Source organism: Sinohyriopsis cumingii, chromosome 8 (genome assembly GCF_028554795.1).
Source record: "Sinohyriopsis cumingii isolate HCF-2022 chromosome 8, ASM2855479v2, whole genome shotgun sequence".
In the NCBI taxonomy this organism is placed as follows: Eukaryota; Metazoa; Mollusca; class Bivalvia; order Unionida; family Unionidae; genus Sinohyriopsis; species Sinohyriopsis cumingii.
Genome location: NC_142968.1, coordinates 65,079,662 through 65,098,897, shown reverse-complemented (window position 1 = coordinate 65,098,897; position 19,236 = coordinate 65,079,662). Strand labels below are relative to the sequence as shown.

At 34.3% G+C, this 19,236-nt stretch overlaps 1 protein-coding gene across 2 annotated transcripts in view; it reads left to right on the top strand.

The window, feature by feature from the left end:
* The window catches only part of LOC149793701 (uncharacterized), a 55,394-nt gene that overhangs the window by 20,157 nt on the left and 16,001 nt on the right, over positions 1–19,236 (top strand). For both annotated transcript variants that reach the window (XM_089967699.1, XM_089967700.1), the window contains exons 3-4: positions 13,492–13,627; positions 17,093–17,189. In XM_089967699.1, coding sequence (XP_089823825.1) covers positions 13,492–13,627; positions 17,093–17,189 — 233 coding nt within the window. The remainder of the gene's footprint in view (positions 1–13,491; positions 13,628–17,092; positions 17,190–19,236) is intronic.

The window sequence follows — 19,236 nt, the reverse complement described above, 5'->3', positions numbered from 1 at the left end:
TATCTGTATGTAATTCGTATTATTAAATTGAAAATGATTATTTTCCAAGATAAGTTTTTATTATTTTACATATATCTTCGCTAGATAGTGTGCTATTATTAGGATTGTTATCAAGAAAATATTTGCATGCTTCAATACCATCTGCATGCGGAATGTTGGTATATAGTAATGTTACATGTAATGATACCAGGATTGAAATTATCAGATAGATGTGGAATAGACTTCGACTTTTTAATGAAAGTAGTTGCATCTTTAATGTATGAAGGAAGTGATTTCATTAAAGGTTGTAAAACACTATCAATAAATTTGGATAGGTTTTCAGTATATGAATTACAACCTGATATAATGGGTCGTCCTGGAAAATTTAAAGGTAAATTATGGTCAGGATTTGTTTGAGTTTTGGATAATATGTAGAATTGAGGTGTACATATGTTAAGAGGGAAAGTATCAAATTCTTCATATACGGAATTATTATTTTTGAGGTGTACGTATGTTATTAGAGAAAAGTATCAAATTCCTCACATATGGAATTATTATATTTAGCAATCTCATTAATGCATGTTGAAATTTTGTTATTTAATTTCTAATTGACGTTCAACTTCTTTAACATAATCATCTTGATTCACAATAATAAGTGTTTGACTTATCATCCTTTTTAATCACTATACTGTCATCATTCATTAGGTTATATACAGACTTGATTTCGTCCTTATAAATATTACCATGATATTGCTTTAATTTAGTTACTATCTCTTGTGATCGCGTATATATAAAAATATGAACATGAATCATGTAAAAGATGACTTAACTCTGTTATATAAAGGTTATTTGGGTGACAAGTTTTGGGATGACTTCTCCAACCAATTGGGGCGACTTCTCCAACCACTCTGGGGCGACTTCTCCAGATACGTGGGGGCGAGTTCTCCGCATACCGACGTAACTTAGAGAAGTGCAAGCGATGGATAAATGCTCTCGCTTTCTGTCTCTGTCTCAATGTTGTTTCATATGGCAAATATTGCTCACCAATATTGTCTGGTAGATCTTTTAATGTTATCATGCCCGCCATTTTCACAGAATGTTTGTTGGAGGTTAAGAGGTTGTCAAGTCACCTGTTCAGTAGGCGGAGCGATCTACCTTCTGGCATACGGTCAATTCACACTGGAGGAAAGATTCAACCCACTCTTTTTGATATTGGGTCCTTGACTTTTCAATTAGCTTGAATAAACATATTTTTCATTTAGTCGTTTTGGTTTAGGAAAAGAAAACATAATTCTGATATTGAGGTTTTAAAAGTATTTCAAAAAATGTAACGATTAGAGTATTATCGCTGTCTGATGTTCATTTTGTTCTTTATGGCAATGCATATAGGTTATTTAGTGCTATGGGCAATTGGGGTAAATGCCCTGTCCAAGGTCATACATTGACAGCTGACCATACTGGTCCATTGGTAGGATTTTAACCCATACTCTTTTGGCTGAGTCAGGCATGCTTACCACTAAGTCCCCATAGTGAATAGCAATATAAATAAGTAGATCACATATCAGCTTAAACACGTTAGTACTTAAAGAAATTGCGAGTTTGAACTTTCTTCTCCCTGTGCATTGTACTTGTGTTTTGTTATACACAAACAAAAATAACATCTTTGTTCATGGAATGTTAGATTATGTTGTTTAACATTTCCTGCTATATATGTCATAATTTCATATTAAAAATCAAAGTAAAGACTAATATGTGTGTTACTGTTATAGTACACACATTTGCAAAAATATTATTAAGTCATTTAAACATATCATTGGGCTGATTTTAATCAATAGTTACCATACTGGTAGTTTTTGGTTAAATATTTTGGATTTGCTTATATTTTCTAAATTACTAGATATTCATCATACATGGCATTAATCATTATGAAAGTAAGACCATTCGTTCTACAATGTGCTTGGTTGTCCTTAGGGTCAAGGTCAATTCGTGCAAAATTGGGGTTATAGTTTTTATTCCTTTTTTGTTTTCTTGTATTTCCTAACTGCCTTGGTTGATTTTCTTTGGGTCATACTTGTCATTTTGGATCTAAGACAGATCAGTAGGTGACATGTACCCTTGAACCATTGACCTTTGTCCAGGGTTACAGTCCTATAAAATGTGTGCCATAGATTTGGTTTTTAAAAAATGTCATTAGTTAATGTTTTCTATGCCAGTGGTTGATTTTGTTCATATATTGGATGAATCATTATTAAGTTGAGACAAATCATTGTGTGACATATTCGCTCACCTCATTTGATCTTTAGGTCATGGTAACATTTTTAATCATGGCCCAGTTATAATAGATGTCACCATAGTGAATGTTTAACAGGTCATGTAATGAGACTTGTCAATTGATTTCACTTGCTATGGCCAACCAATCTTTGTTCTCAAAGAGGGTGCTTGTTCCGAAATCCATTTCAGGTTACTATATATACCATATTTCATGTAATTTTTCATACATGAAAAAATAATTACTAATTTCAGTGTACGAAAAATTATATGTAAAATAAATAAATTATTATTTGGTGGTACTGACCATGTATGAAAAATAAAGGGATTGTACCTGATCAAGTTCTACGTAACACACGCTACTTGACAACCTAACAGTACAAATGTACGAAGTAAACATATTTTCTTTCTCATTCTGCGCTCAATTCAAGAATCTAGTTACAATAGAAAAAAAGCACTCAGAAAGATTTTTATTGTTATTAGTGAACGAGAGAGAGAGGATTGTATCTAAGTATGCAAGCTCGTCTGTATTTTGAGCTATGTAGCTGTTTTGTTGTTTAATGTTGGCAAAATGATTAATGTATTAGTTTTTTTTAGGTTTAGTTACGAGTATTATTTATGGGTAAATTGTATGCAATGATACAAGACCACATTGTCAAAAAATTAAGTGCAACTTGTATTTCACAGCAACAATAATATAATATCAAATTTCAATTAAAAAAATAAATAACTTCAAATCACGTTTTAGTTAATGTGTGTGAACTCTTGCGCATGTGTGAGAGAGAGCGATGAAACAAAAAGAGAAAAAGACTATTTTCAATTACCTGACATTGTGACAATCCACAATTCATTCCTGTATTAATTACTATGTACATTGACACCAACAACCACATGGCTACGCAGTGATATTTACATGGTAATTAAACATGCTTAGCGCTTTGGTTATCCAGTTGAAACCAGATTGAGGTGCAAGAATGGAGAGAAGAGGCCAAATCAGTGAGGTTGCCATTAGGGAAATGAGGCTCTCCTTAGGGAAATGAAAATCTGTCAGTGTGCTATTGAAGCCGTTGTCCATAGAGCAGATGTTATAAGGACAAGCGATTATAAGCATTACTTGTTATTCGATCTGACCATTTAAAGATAATAATGAGGTATAACATAGAAGAGATTTGCAATATAATGTTAATTAAGTCCAAGTCAAAACAGAACAAGCACTTAAAAGATAGTGTATGTATATACAATGTATATACAAATCGATTTAACGGAATCCGTGACTTTAAAATTTGTGATGGAAAATGACAAGGTTTTTATATTTTTTTGTTTGTTTGACTATAATGAAACAATAAGACTAGTTGACCAGTGGACTGTGGTCTTCACTTTAGTATGTACAGAGATGTACTTTTTGTTGGATAAGAAAACACGAAAGGGCATCTAAGCAAGTTCTAAAATGCACGTGGTGTTTTGTTACGTTGACAGGCTTAATAAGGAGACTAATTAATAATAATACTTAAAGGTATTATCTGTGAAGTCATTTGTCCATTTGTTAATAAACACCGGTAGATATTGTAATTACAATTAGAGAGCTTATGCACATGGGTGTCCAGGATTTTTTGCCAGGGGGTGGAGTGGTCAGTCAGTCATTGCTGGAGTTACTACAGTAAGCAGTCTGAAACTAACACTGATATTTACTAAACATTTTGAACTGAAACTTGTGACGTATTTTCAGCTTCATTTGCATGTTTAAACTTGTCAGTATTTATACATATATATGGCTATATATATTTGCAGTATGGTTTTGGGGTGGGTGGGTCATGTGACATCCCTTGATCTATACTGTGAGTATCCATGCATATGTGTCAATCTTTGTATTTTCTCACCAATTAGTTATTAACTTTTATAAAAACAGAATGCAACATTGTATCTTCAGACTTTTTTTGGCAAACATAAATCTTCTTAGTATAAATGTAATGGATTTTTTCGAAAAATACAAAGTGATATGGACGAAAAATTATGATACATTTAAATAATTATTATTTTGATAACTGGATTGTGTACAAAAAAGTAAAGGGTACTAAAAAATACATGGAATACGGTACCAGGGGTTAATGTGGGTCACAGTGGATTGACAACCCTTGGCTTGCATAAAGGAGATGAAGTAAGCTGCATGTTTCAGTCAGCCTGACCCTTTTGGCCTCAGAAAGGCCATTTTTTTTTTTTATATGAGACTACATTAGGATGAAAACAGTGATTGTACAAAATATCTTTGTCCTCAGTCGTGACAGAATCGGTAAAATCAATAGATACCATCTATCCTCACTTATAAGATGAGCCCAACTGCAAATTGCACAGACCTTTAATAAAAATTTCTGTAACAATTATTAATAATAAGACAATAATATCATCTTTATAATTTCTGTCTCTTGCTACTCTGAATCCTGAAAATTATTAACAAACACAGACTATTTATCCTTACATGCAGAAAAATCTGGTTACAGTACTGAAGACAAATAAATCTTTGGCTGAATTGTGTAACCTATTTGACAAAGCTATCATCACGTAAGACTTTATTTGTACCACAGAGAAAAAGAGTAGAATATATTCTAGCTGAAGAAAATAAAATATCGATGGAAGACTTGGTTTAAAATCTTAAACAACTCAGAGGACTATATGTTCAGCCACCGTAATTAGATATTTATCTGTTTTAAAAAAAAATCATCCTGATTTCTTGTATGTGAAGAATCTAATGAATTAGGTCCCTCTAGACACTCATTGGTTGTGTTATAAGGTTCTAATGAATTGAACCGAGTTGATTTGAAATGGAAAATAAACATTTTATAAAAGTTAAGCCTGCTAACATTGGGAACTCTTTGAAATAACTGTTTGTGTTAGCCAATTTGAGGGACAGTCTTGATGCTGTCAGTGGCACTGTGGTCACTGTAGTGAGTGGTGGCAGTGTCCTACATTTACTTGTATTGTGTGACAACTAACCAGCTGCTTCATTTAACAGCCTTACACTGTGTTATACCATTTTGTCTTACCTGATGTTCCATGTTCAAATATTTTGCACTCTTGGCCCAATAAGTGTAATCTTCCCTTTACAGTACAGGAGGAGCGCCCTTTGTTCTTTTCACAAAATTGATATATTGACTATCATGTTTTTTTCATTTGTCAGTAGCGTTTGTGCCATGGTGTTGTATGTGTATTTACATTTTCTGTTGTATCTTTGTTTCATTTTATGTTAGCTTAACCAGTTTGATTTTTATTTATTTCACTTGAGAACTGTTTTCTTTTGTGTTTGTTTGTTTCATGTACTTTTTGTTTGTTTCTGTTCATATTTTTCTGTTTTGTTTTTGCTTCTTTTGTTTTATTTGTGTATTGATCTTATTGTCTGAGCTTTAATAATTTTATTTTTATTTTACAAGCATGCTTATTTGTTTCAGTTTTCTTCGTTTATTTGAAAGTTTCTTTAATTTAATATTTTTTTGGCAGCGATGGTTTTTCATTGTTGAGGGAGAAGTGAGGCCGAAAAGAACTAGAATGTTCAGTTATACAGAATTGCTTATTGATTTAAGATATGCATAAGTATAGTTTCTACTCTGTTGTACAGATTATTTTTTTTACCCTTATGGGTATTATACTTTGTTAATTGTTTCTTTGTCGATCAGTAGTTGATAATTTCTCCTTGTAACAAACTGCATGACCAATTTCATTCAAACATGGCACTGAGTATAATGGCATAAAGGCCTTTAATGTTTGTACAGCTGGTACAGATTCACCATCAAACATGGCACAGAGTGTCCTGGCATAAAGGCCTTTAATGTTTGTACAGCTGGTACAGATTCACCATCAAACATGACACAGAGTGTCCTGGCATAAAGGCCTTTTATGTTTGTACATGGAGTACAGATTCACCATCAAACATGGCACAGAGCGTCCTGGCATAAAGGCCTTTAATGTCTGTACAGCTGGTACAGATTCACCATCAAACATGGCTGTCAGTTCTAAACATAGAAAAACTTTAAAATGACTTCTCCAAAAACAGCTGAACAGATTTTGATAAAATTTGACAAAAATCATTCTGAGAACATTTCGGGTTTGTAAAATGATACTGATCAGCCATTACCTGTCCATATGTCAACAGCTGCTAATTTCAACTTTTTAAAACATGCAGACTATTTGCAACCAGACTTGATGCAAAGCATCCTGGCAGAAACCACTGTTTGTTACAATGTTTAATGGAGATTGTGTCATAAAATATGGCCACAATTACTAAAATCAGAAAAACCACAAAGTCTTCTCCAAAACCCTTTAAAAAAAATTGACCAAACTTGACTTCTTCAAAACCACTGAAAACTATTGACCAAACTTGGTACTAAGCTTCTTGGCACTAAGACTTGACCATTTTCTTCATACGATGCTGATTTACCATCAAATATGGCTATGGCTGATTAAAATTAAAAAACCATTTAAAGGACTTCTTTTATATATAAAAAACCCCACAATGAACACTATTCGATCAAATTTGATGTAAAGATTCCATGCATAAATATTTTTGAGATTTATAGAAATGATACCAATCTGCCATCAAAAGTGGCATCCATGACTAAAAATAGAATAGCCTTGACCTGACCTTTAACCAAAAGTAGCTAAATAGAACTTTACCAAATTGAAAGAATGCATCCAGGTACGGTATTAAGATCTTTATTAAAAAAATTCATTACATTCTGATCTGCCATCACATAAAACCACTTTTGTTGAAAATACACATAGAAAACCTTGAAACAAGTTATTCCCAAAAAACACAGAATAGAATTTTACAAAACTTGCAAGGACCATGATGTGAAAACTTTTGACGTTGATACAAATTGTGCTGAGCCACCGTAAAATATTGACACCAATACTAAACAGCACTGAAACATTTCATCAGAAAGCATTCTACTGACCAAGATTTCATGACCACTCTTACTTTTGGCTATTAGGCACAAAAAAAGTTGTTTCCTGTTGCACTGGTTTTAAAATTAGCAGGTTGGTATTTTTGCTAATTGGTATGCATCATGTACTTAGCACTTCAGGGTACTTAGCAAAACCGCTAGATGCACAAATTAGATATCCTATAACTCCTGAAAATAGTACAAGTAAAATGACTTGGCAGCATATTTTCTTATTGTCTGTTTACTGGGTTTAACAGCAATCCACTAAATACTGTAATAGTACCCATACTTTGAGAGTAACTCCATTCACAAAACATAGTCATGCTTTGCATTCGTCTGTAAGTGAAAGAGGACTGTTGTGTTTTGGATTTTTAATGTAGCTTTAAACAAAAATTCAGTCACATTACTAGGTTATCGGCAGTGTGACAGCTTATAGGGATGATATTTTAAAAGAGTTTTTAATCAGAATGTCACTTAAGTCAGCAAGCAAGACTTATGAATTTCTTTAATAGTTTAGCCTCGTCTTTATTGTTGGTTCGTGGCGGACACATTGGATTGCACATTCATGAAACTTTTGATCATGAAATTAAGCTCAGGCATAAACCTGTAAAATCTTTGAAGTTTGGGTGTACTTACATCATTTAAATCAGTGGTTCCCAAATGTTTTTGCCCCCCCCCCCCATTATCCTCATCACCCCCTACCTTACCTGGTAACAAGCTTTAATCAGCATTAGCACTCCGCCTTGGTAATTTTACTGCCCCCAAAGGGGCGATACCACATACTTTGGGAAACACTGATTTAAAATAAATCAGCTATGGTTTTTAGAGTGGTTTGTATGTATGTACATCATTAAAATGAAACGGTCAATAAAATTGACCCATTTTTAGAAAATTCTGAAAGCTCAATGATTATTGCCTTTTCGAGCATTTTACTTTGTTCTAATAAGGGCTGCAGACATTCTAATTTAAAGTTTGTCTTAGTAAAGGCTACAGACCATCCAAATGATGTCATAATAAATGCTACAGACTGCCCATAATTTAAACTTGATCCTAATAAAGGTGACAGGTCATTCAAAATTTAACTTGGTCCTAAGAAAGGTGACATGTCATTCAAAATTTAACTTGGTCCTAAGAAAGGTGACATGTCATTCAAAATTTAACTTGGTCCTAATAAAGGTGATGGGTCATTCAAAATTTAACTGGGTCATTCAAAATTTAACTTGGTTCTAATAAAGGTGACAGGTCATTCAAAATTTAACTTGGTCATAATAAAGGTGACGGGTCGTTCAAAATTTAACTTGGTCCTAATAAAGGTGACGGGTCATTCAAAACTTAACTTGGTCATAATAAAGGTGACAGGTCATTCAAAATTTAACTTTGTCTTAGTAAAGATGACAGAATGACAGGTCATTCAGAATTTAACTTTGTTCTAATAAAGTCTGTGCCATCCAGATTTAAACTTTCTCTGACTACAGTAAAAATGCAGTTTGTATGATCATAGATACAATGAATGTACTGTTGTGCCAAGAAATTTCTCATTAGTTTATGCTCCATATGTGTGTGTGTATATAGAGTGGAAAGTGCTATCTGGATCCTACAAAGAATGCTTATTACTGTTTATTATATCTGGTTGGTAACATCTATATACCTTGATTTCTGTCGTAGGAATCTGGAGTGACTGTGTAATTAGCTGAGAATTAATTACTGGGTCGATATGCACACGTGTCTGCTAAACATAAATGCCTAAACCAACAATTTTGTATTATTGTTTATTGGTAATGTGTGGATGGTTGAGTACATGTGTTGGTGCGTGCAGGGAAGGCGATGGTACTGTAACTTATGGACCTAGGTTCAAATCTCCACAGAGCAAAAAGAGTGAATCTTGGATAAAGTAAAGTTGATACTGAGATTTTCAGAGGTTGGTGTTATAATAAAACAGGTTGGGAAACTACATATGTTTAAGACTGTGATCTACAACAATCATTACTTGATAGGTTATTCGAACAAATAGTGAATGAGATGTCCAAGTCAGTAACCATTTACATGTATCACCCCAGCAAGCATTCACTGAAGAGTTTCATTGAGAGAGATAGAGAGTGGTGTGGGGCAGAGTTACCTATATCAATAAAGTAACTGGCATGTTTTTTTATTCTTAAATAAAATTTGGTAGAACATCGATGTTATCAGCTGACGTTAAATGAAGAAACAGTGCAAGAAATCATCAGATTCTTTTTTGAGAGTGAGAGGCATTGTACTCATGCTCATGACTCACTCAAGACTCACTCTCAAGACATGTAACAGTATATCTGTAGACAATTTTTCACGATACATACATATTTTACCACCCAAAATATAAACAGTGTTATATATTTGATGAAAATGTTTCATATACAGCTGCTGTCTAAAAAGAACGCGTTATCACATTGATAAAACATGGTTCCCATCACAGATGCTTAACTTTAAAATGTTTTCATTATTGGTGAAGACATTCTTAATTTCTTGTACATGTATATAAAATTTCTTACACTGAGGTTATATTTACATTTTAAAAGGGGCCCCGAGTGGTCTAAAGCGCTCTTCATTACTGATCACTGCCATCTCACCTATGTCTGCGTGTTTTTGAGTTTCGGATTCAGCCAATGTGGGTATGTGAGAAAGCTTGCCATTAGCTTCTCGTGTGTTGGTGGTTCTTTCTGGGTCTTTTCCCCCAAGTTCTTCCTCCACCATTAATACTGGTTGCCATGTATAGCCTATCTTGTGCTGAAAAATGGAGTTAAATCATACAACAACAACATTTTAAAAACCCAAAGGGTAAGTTCACAATATTGGAGAGAGAGCATATGTTGTGAGAGGTTACTGAAATAGAAAGCAGAACACCATGTTACGTCTTAAAGTGACTATTATTATTTTAAATTAACGATGATTGGGAAAACTTGTAAAATTAAATATGCTAGAAAATAATAGAGAAGGAGACAACAAACAGCAGAAGAAAGGATTAAAGTTATGGCTAACAAATTGGGTGCATATTGTTTCAGCATCACAAAATAGAATATCAAGAACACAATTTCGATTTTCAGCTAAAAGTCAACTGAAAATACTTTTTACCAAATCCTTAAATTTCTTTGAGAGAGATATATATGCAAAATTACCACAGATGATTATATGAATGCACTTATTTTTACTAGTCTTTGGTTGCAAAATCGAAACATAAACACGACTTGCTGTATAGTTGTTTTGATTTGGGGTTGTACAGCACATCATCACATTAAAGGCAGGGTTAGACTGCCAGTCGACCCGCCCCACCCATCTCATAAAAGGCTTCATCATCCAAGGCCACAGGTGATAATACACTATGTTCTGTATTGAGATTTCCTCATTTTTCATGAGTATGCATAAATACAAATACATTATCAGCAGCACAATGAAACAGTCACCTTCACACCAATGAAAGTGCTTGTTTTATCAGTCAATAAGGGGCTGTGTTGGCAAGAGAAACTTTGATTGGCTCATTCAAGTGGCATGAAATATCAATAGAATCCCAAAGAAATGAAGAATTTATGCAAGCGGTTATTATTCCAACAGGTTTATGCATATTGAGGAGAAACAAGGTAGTCAGCACACAATAAAGGAGTGTAGTGGATTTTCACCTCTGGCTTGCAATGAAGAAGAAATAGGGACAGATATGAATTTTACTGTTGGCACTAATCCACAGCATAGTAACTTATGTCGCTACAGCTTTCTGAAAAATACAAATTAGTAAAAGAAATAAACTAAATTTGAGTACAGTAAATAAACTAGACTTGTTGACTTTGTGCATGTATCTATGTGTGTGTGTGTGTGAGAGAGAGAGAGAGTTGTTGTTGTTGTTGTTGTGGGGTTTAACGCCATTTTTCAGCACACGATAGGCTATACATGGCGGCCAGTATTAATGGTGGAGGAAGAACCCGAGAAAACCCCGGAAAGAACCACCGACCCACGAGAAGCTACTGGCAAGCTTTCTCACATACCCACATTGGCTGAATCCTAGACTCGAACCGCCGCAGACAGAGGTGAGATGGCAGTGATCCGTAACGAAGAGCGCTTTAGACCACTCGGCCACTCGGGGCCCCGAGAGAGAGAGAGAAAACAAGATGTAATTGAGTTAGGTTGGTGTGAGGTGTTCTTCCTTTGTTGAAAAATAAATCTGAACTTCACGGAGAGGGAGATCGGATTATTTCATCACTAAATTTAATTCATTTTAATTGCCAACAGTGTGCAAACCTTGCTGTTAATTGTTGGGTTATAATTGTGGCTGTTAAATTGTACTCCAGTTGCATTGTCTTTGTGAGATATCCAAGTCATTCTATTCAATTTGATAGGACTAATCATTAGAACAAACAACATAGACCCGGATCTACAGGTACATTATGCTGTGGCAGGTCAGGATCTTTATTGTTTGAAGTTTGACTCAGCTTGTATAGCAAGTATATATGGTAATTGCTGCATGGGCTGGCAATGTGTGGGGAAACAAAAATTTGTGAACTGAACTGTATGCTCAGCAAAATGAGAAAGTTAATTGCATCTTCTGACTGCTTTGTACACAGAGGTATGGACAAGATTACTTTCCTGATAGTCATACCTTTGTTACCTCAGACTCTATTTAAGCTTAACCATACTGATGTTACTATGACCTATAAGCCCATTGTATCAATACATGTATTCTCTTCTATTCAAAACTTTCCGCTAACCAAGCATGAAATAAGTGTCGTATAAAAATATGAGCCAGTTCAGTAGAAGTCATCAGAATATATATTTATCATTTCATTTTGTACCTATATAACTACCAGAACACAACGTTACATTTTTAAAACACGGTTTTTGATACCTAAACCCCTAAGCTCAGTTCATGCTTTTTTCAAAATAAAACTAACAAACAGTTTTCAGGAATCTTAGTTTTAAAAAAAAGAAGATAGAGTATTCATTGGCACTACCATGTAACTGGAATGAACTAGTTAAGCTCAGCTCATAGATAAATATTACCCCAGGGCAGTTTATACAGTTGATTGCCATGAAGGTTATAAAAAGATACATGTAAGTCAGTCAGAGATAAATAAACATGCTTGCTCAAGTTAGGCCAACTTGACCAACTGGAAACTAGCTAGGGTGGTATTGTTTTAAGAATTCATTGTGAGAAAACTATTAAGCTAATTTGTGTATTTCATTTACATGTAGTGGAACAACCCAATTAAGTTTTGAAATTAATAAATTAAAGATACGGACTTTGAAGAAATAAAAGCTATTACTCTTCGTTGTTTTGAACTATAATGTTCAAGCGATATTTTTTAAAAGACTATTGGATAGTTTACATTCGGCAGCTGTGTTTCTTTGAAATGAAAATTTGCTTCGTATATTATTTTGTTAGTTTGAATAACTTGGAGCTGTATTGAATTTTTATAAGGCAAAATGTTGAACAGTGTGTCTGATTCCAGGAAGGATGAATCATTGGCAAAGTGAGAAAAACCAGGAAAACAGTATTTGTAGAACTCGTTGATGGAATTTGTATTATTGAGAGCAGCCAAGACTACATCCATTGAAGACTTCCGCAGTCCAATGGATTTTAAAGAAAGAAACTTGTGATTATATGTGTGGAAGTCTGATAATAACATCAGAGAATGCCAAGTCTATCATCTTTAGATGCTTTCCAGTAAGGTTGCTAGCAGACCATTTTGCCTGAATGATAGGCAACCTGGCAGTTTCTCCTTTATGCGACCACCGAAATTGGCCATTTTGAACAAGGCATACTGGAGAAAAATCAAAAGTATAAATACATACATAAGGCCTGTTTTGCGTTCTATTTATGTATGTGTTGCAACAGTATCTTGAGATTGAATGAATTTATTTCAACTTCCAAACACCATATAAAATCTATGGTAAATCTGCCAACATGCCACGAATATGGCTGTCAAAGATGTCCAAGTTTTTTGAGTCTGTAACCCTCCCCCACCCCATTGTCAGGGAGGTTGGCAGCTAAGCACCTTGTAAATCCAAACCTGTAAGCAGCTTGAGACTAAAGCCAGGGTCTGTAACAAAAACACTTGGCAGCAGATATGTTATTGGAAACATTTCGGCTTTCACCAGTTTGTATGGGGTTCATTTAAAGATGATAAGATTACAGGTTTGGTTTGGAAGGCTTTTTCATTGTTCTGAGAACTCAAAAGCCATATAATTTGTCACTGAGAACTTTATTGTCCTTACTGTGTTCTGACTTTGTGTCAGTATATTTGTTTTTCTTTTCTGAACATTTTGCTTAAATTTTGTGTGTCTTTCTTCTTAGCCAACAAAGTGATCGAGACCGCAAGAGAATGATACACAATGAAGTGGAGAAAAAGAGGAAAGAGAAGATCAAGTACTGGATCAGTAAAATTGGAGAGATCTTGCCAACCATCACCCTCAAGGAAAGGGAAACTCCTGTGAGTTAACATACATACTGAGTTAACATACAGACAATAATCATATTTATTGGTTCATTCCAATATATAATCTGTTTTAAGTCAGAACTCACAGAGGGAGGTCTGACATGATCAGAAGTTTTGTTAGGTGACCTTTTCATCAGCCTGTTAAATCAGTGTTCAGAATCCTAAACTTTTTTAGACCATCCCATGTGTATTGTTGCTCAACATAACTACCCAGGTATACCAAATATCGCACATGCATTGCCACTCAATCTAATTGCCTAGTTATACAAAAATATTCCACATGTATTGCCACTAAACATAATAAAGTATACCAAATATTTCTTATGTAATGTTACTAAAAGATACTAATGAATACCAAATATGTCTCGTGTATTGTCACTAAAAGTAATAAAGTATTCCAAATATTTTCCATGTATTGTTACAAAACATAATAAGTATACCAAGTATGTCTCATGTATTCTTACCAAACAAAATAAAGTATTGCAAATAGTTCCCATGTATTGCCACTAAATAACTGTCTACATGTGCTGCCACTTAGCATAACTGCCCACATATACCAAATATTCCACTGGTATTGCCACTCTGCATAACTGCTAAAATATACCAAACATTGCCTTTTCTTAACATGTTATTTATACCAAGTATTCTGCAGTTACTACCACTGAATATAAATTTTCAAGTATACTGAATATGCCACATTTATTGCCATGAAAAATAACTGCTTGAGTACACAAATTATCCCACATGTATTGTTACATAGCACAACTGACCAAGTGTATTAAATATTCCACTTGTAATGTTACTTAACTGACCGGGGCCTCGAGTGGTGTAAAGCACTCACCATTATGGATCACTGCCATCTCACATATATCTGCATGGGTTTGAGTCTCGGATTTGGCCAATGCGGGTATGTGAGAAAGCTTGCCAGTAGCTTCTCATGGGTCGGTGGTTCTTTCCGGGGTTTTCCCGAGTTCTTCCTCGACCATTTATACTGGTTGCCATGTATAGCCTATCTTGTGCTGAAAATGGCATTAAAACCTTCAACAATAACAACAACTTAACTGACCAAGTATATTAAGTATTCTACGTTTTGTTACTTAACACAGCTGACCAAGTGTATTAAATATTCTACATGTATTGTTACTTAACACAAGTTTAGAATTGGCCAAATATATTAAATATTCCACATGTACTGTTACTTAACACAACTGACCAACTGTATTAAATATTCTAATGTATTGCCACTTAACTGTCAGATTATACTACATGTCCCAAATAAAAATGGCAGCAACTGTGATGTCAGGAAAAATACTTCAGCTCAAGAGTGTGCCCTTTAGGGAACATTGGTCTTACATGTGGTCTTTTTCTGTAGACTGTCAAAAATATCAAGTAGAATAAAATTCATTAAGAACTTTTGTTGCTTTTGTTTCTGTCACACTGAATGAATCTGGCACGTCATTTATGACCTCTTAGATTTATTAGTCACTTTTTGTCCAATTTATGCTAGTAGAAAACTTATTTCTAGTGGTGGGGCCCCGAGTGGCCGAGTGGTCTAAAGCGCTCTCCGTTACGGATCACTGCCATCTCACCTCTGTCTGCGTGGGTTCGAGTCTAGGATTCGGCCAATGTGGGTATGTGAGAAAGCTTGCCAGTAGCTTCTCGTGGGTCGGTGGTTCTTTCCGGGGTTTTTCTGGGTTCTTTCTCCGCCATTAATACTGGCCGCCAGGTATAGCAGTGTGCTGAAAAATGGTGTTAAACCCTACAACAACAACATTTCTAGTGGTCACCTTTGTTAAGACATATTTTTTGTTAAAAGTGTCTTTATGTCCAAGTTATATGTGTAGAGGGGTCATAAACATTTTGTCTTAAACAGATCCATCGATCCATCAGTCTTGTCAGTTTGTCCAAAATTTTGTTTCTGTTCATTTATGTTTCAATGACTTAATGGATTTAAACCAGATTTAGTATATAGCTTTACATTAAGAACACCAATGTCAAATTTTAATTTCTTTTTTCTGACAGAATTTAACATATTTATGGTGTCAGTTGCCTTTAACTGAGTCATATTGGAAGGGAAATTTTTGTCATATTAGCACATATGTATGGATTAATAAGCAAACACATATTGAAATCTGTACATTTCTTAAAGAAAAACTACAATTTCATGTGTTGAGGGTGGTGCTTGGAAGGAATTGTGACAAAAAAGTAAACTGCTGGAAAATTAACATATGTTTTGCTCTGCATTAGTGCCAAGACTTGTTCTCCCACACGCACACACAAACACACTATCTGCATTTACACATTAATTACTTTCAGCAAAGTATCCACTCTCTCATAGTTTTTGTCTTGAAAATTAATCATATTTTAAACTAGTTTGATGGTTGTTAGTGTCTGTAATTGTTTTCGTTCACAATACCCATTCAGAACCTCACATATGAAACCTCCTTAGAGGGAAGTAAACTCCGTGCATGCATGGCTAAGTTAAAAAATTTCAGAGACTAAATCTAGTCTTGAAAAATTATGTTCTCTAATATGTGACAAGTGGAAAATATTGCAGCATCAGTAAATATTCGTGTCTGGAAGAAGTAATGCAAATAATATTAAGAAAAATAATTGTAAAAAATTTCAGTCCTCAGTTAATCTTTATATGCCAATTATTTAATTAAAAATGTATTGTCAAGCCATTGAAAGATACAATTTTAATATAATTTCTTGTTTTCAGGTTCAGTATTAAATTCAGTAATCAAGTTTCAAAGCATCTTAGTGCATTTAAATTCAGAAAGTTAAATTATTTCCACATTTATCAAATGTGCTTATATTCTCTCTTTCTATTTCTCTCTCTCTCTTTTTGAAAAAATGCCAGTTATTCTTGTTTATCATACAAAAGCCATTGCATTAAACTAACATAGATTGCCATGAATCCTGTACAGTACTGCATATTTGTTTGTGTAAGGTCTTTGGAAAGACCAAAGTTTTTCAGCAATGCTTTAATTTTGGGTTTGCATGCATGTCCTATCTTCCTTCAATTTCTTTTGATTACAATTTTGGATTGAGCAATTTTATAATATTCTATTGTATAAATGCAGTAGTGGGTTGAGATGGGGTTATGTAGAGACAAGTATCTAGCACATACTTTTGACATACTTTTAAATTTTCACCTTTTGCTTCTTGTTTTGAACTTAGTTCTTTAAAGAAGCTACCATTCTATTCATTGATTGGTGCTACTTTCTTTTACCACCTCTTTCTGCATGGGTTCGAGTCTCGGATTCAGCCAGTTTGGGTATGTGAGAAAGCTTGCCATTAGCTTCTCGTGGGTCAGTGGTTCTTTCTGTGTGTTTTCCGGGTTCTTCCTCCACCATTAATACTGGCCACCATGTATAGCTTATCGTGTGCTGAAAAATGGCGTTAAACTCTACAACAACTTCCTTTTACTGTTCTCTTCTTTCCAATGTTTTACAGAGCACCCTAGAAATTGTGGAGAAAGCCTATCAGTACATCGTGGAACTGAGGGAGAAAAATGAACAGCTAATGCAAGCCAGGGTGGATCAGGAAGAAGGTATGTAACACTTTTGGATGTTTTAAAAATTGATAATGTAATAAATAATCAGGTTTTCAATAGTTTAACAACAATTTGTGTTTATATTTGAAAATTTCACAAAAATTCCTTTCACGTCAAATGACTTCTAATAATCCACTTTGCAAATGTCACATAGTTGGGAACTATTAAAAGTTTCACAAGCTTTATACACAGTGCCTCAGCATCACTAAAAGTATTGAAAATTCTCAAAATGAAACTTACTCTATGATACTTGTAACATTATAGGGTAGAAGTAGAGATAAAAAGGATGCCCGTGAATCTGGTACAGCTTAGACAAAAACAAAAGTTGAGAGAAAAAGTTGAGAAATTTCTGTTTTGAGGAAATCACTAGTCCATAATAGCTACCAGAAAATTCAAGATATTATGAGTCTGTTTTAATACTTGATATTTGTTAAATGTTGAGTAGCAGAGTTATTTATTGTAAACTAAGTTATTAAGAAAGATATTTTAAAACTCTAATTTTAATTTAAAAAATATGCAATTTTTTAGTGAAGCTGTAACAACAGAACTTTTTCACTAAACTCCGAAACTTGAGTGAGCACTTAAAATTTCTGAACAATAGTTTGTTAAATTCTTGAATTAAATTTTTATACAATATGGTAACCCATCTTCATTTATGTAACCCATCATCATTTGTGAAGATTCTTTGCCAATAAAAATGTATGTAAACCTTTGTGTTGATCAGTTTGTCCCTCAGTCATCAGAGTCAGAGCTTATGTGCATACCATACTTACTTGCTTGTAAGTCCAGTCCAACTGCAAACAGTGTAAACCTTGATCTACTGTCACACAGTGTGGGGGCAAAAAGGGTCTACATCATTTGTTCTTCTAATTATAAAATAAAAATTGCACTGACCCAGAGCTGCCAGTGCATTATGTGATACCAGATACTAGTCTGTGCAGTTTGCAGTTGCATCAGCCTTATAAGCAAGTAGAAATGGAAGTGTAGTTGAGGAGCTTTGTGGCAACAGGGTCAAGTGTAATAATTCAATTCTTGTGGGAACGCTGATCAGCTGTCCATCACAGTTTTGAAAAACACAAGTACTTACCATAAATTATAATAATATAGCGCCCTTAACAGTTTTGTGAATCACTATTGTTGCATAATAGCAACATGACAGTGTAGCAAATTACAGAATGACGAAATCTAATGCAAGATAGATGAAATGAAGTGGTTGTTTTAATCCAGTGCACGATGTATCCAGTGCAAGATGTTGTCTTTCAACACGTAGAATAAATAATTGCCAAGACTGTCGGATGTACACAAAACATAAATCAGAACAGTTCCTTAAAGTAATATTAATAAATCTGTCTGAACACTAATTGATATTACATACTTAATATTCCCTAATATTACATGGCACTTGCTGAGTATGCATGCTTAATTTGTTTCCAGCTGGAAGCAACATGTAGACCCTGATCTACTGTCCCATAATGCATCAGTGTTGTTTGTTCTGCTGAAGACTCCTAATAAATAGTAATTTGTGATTGCAGATCTGGGTCTGTGTAGTTTGTTGGTGGATCTGAATTGTAACAGTGATCTGCAACATTTGTATTCAGGATGGAGTACTTGTGATGTATTAGCACTGATTTAGAACAATTTGTGGATTAGAGGGATAAGTCATGTTTGTTGTTATTATTTGTGGATTGGAAGATGGGTCATATTGTCTTAACAGTGATTTACAGTATTTTTTTGGATTGGAGGATGGGCTCTATTGTGTTAAGTGATTTAAGGTATATTTGTGGATTGGAGGACGGGCTGTATTGTGTTAAGTGATTTAAGGTATATTTGTGGATTGGAGGATGGGCCGTATTGTGTTGACATAAAGATCATTATTTAGTGTGCCTCTAAATTTGTTGTTGTGATAATCATGAAATCAATGAAAACCAAAAACAAAATGTTGAATTCATGAACATTAAAATCCATGAGGTTAGGGCTGTTGCTTCATATTAAAGTCCTTGAGCTTAGGGCTGTTGCTTCATATTAAAGTCCTTGAGCTTAGGGC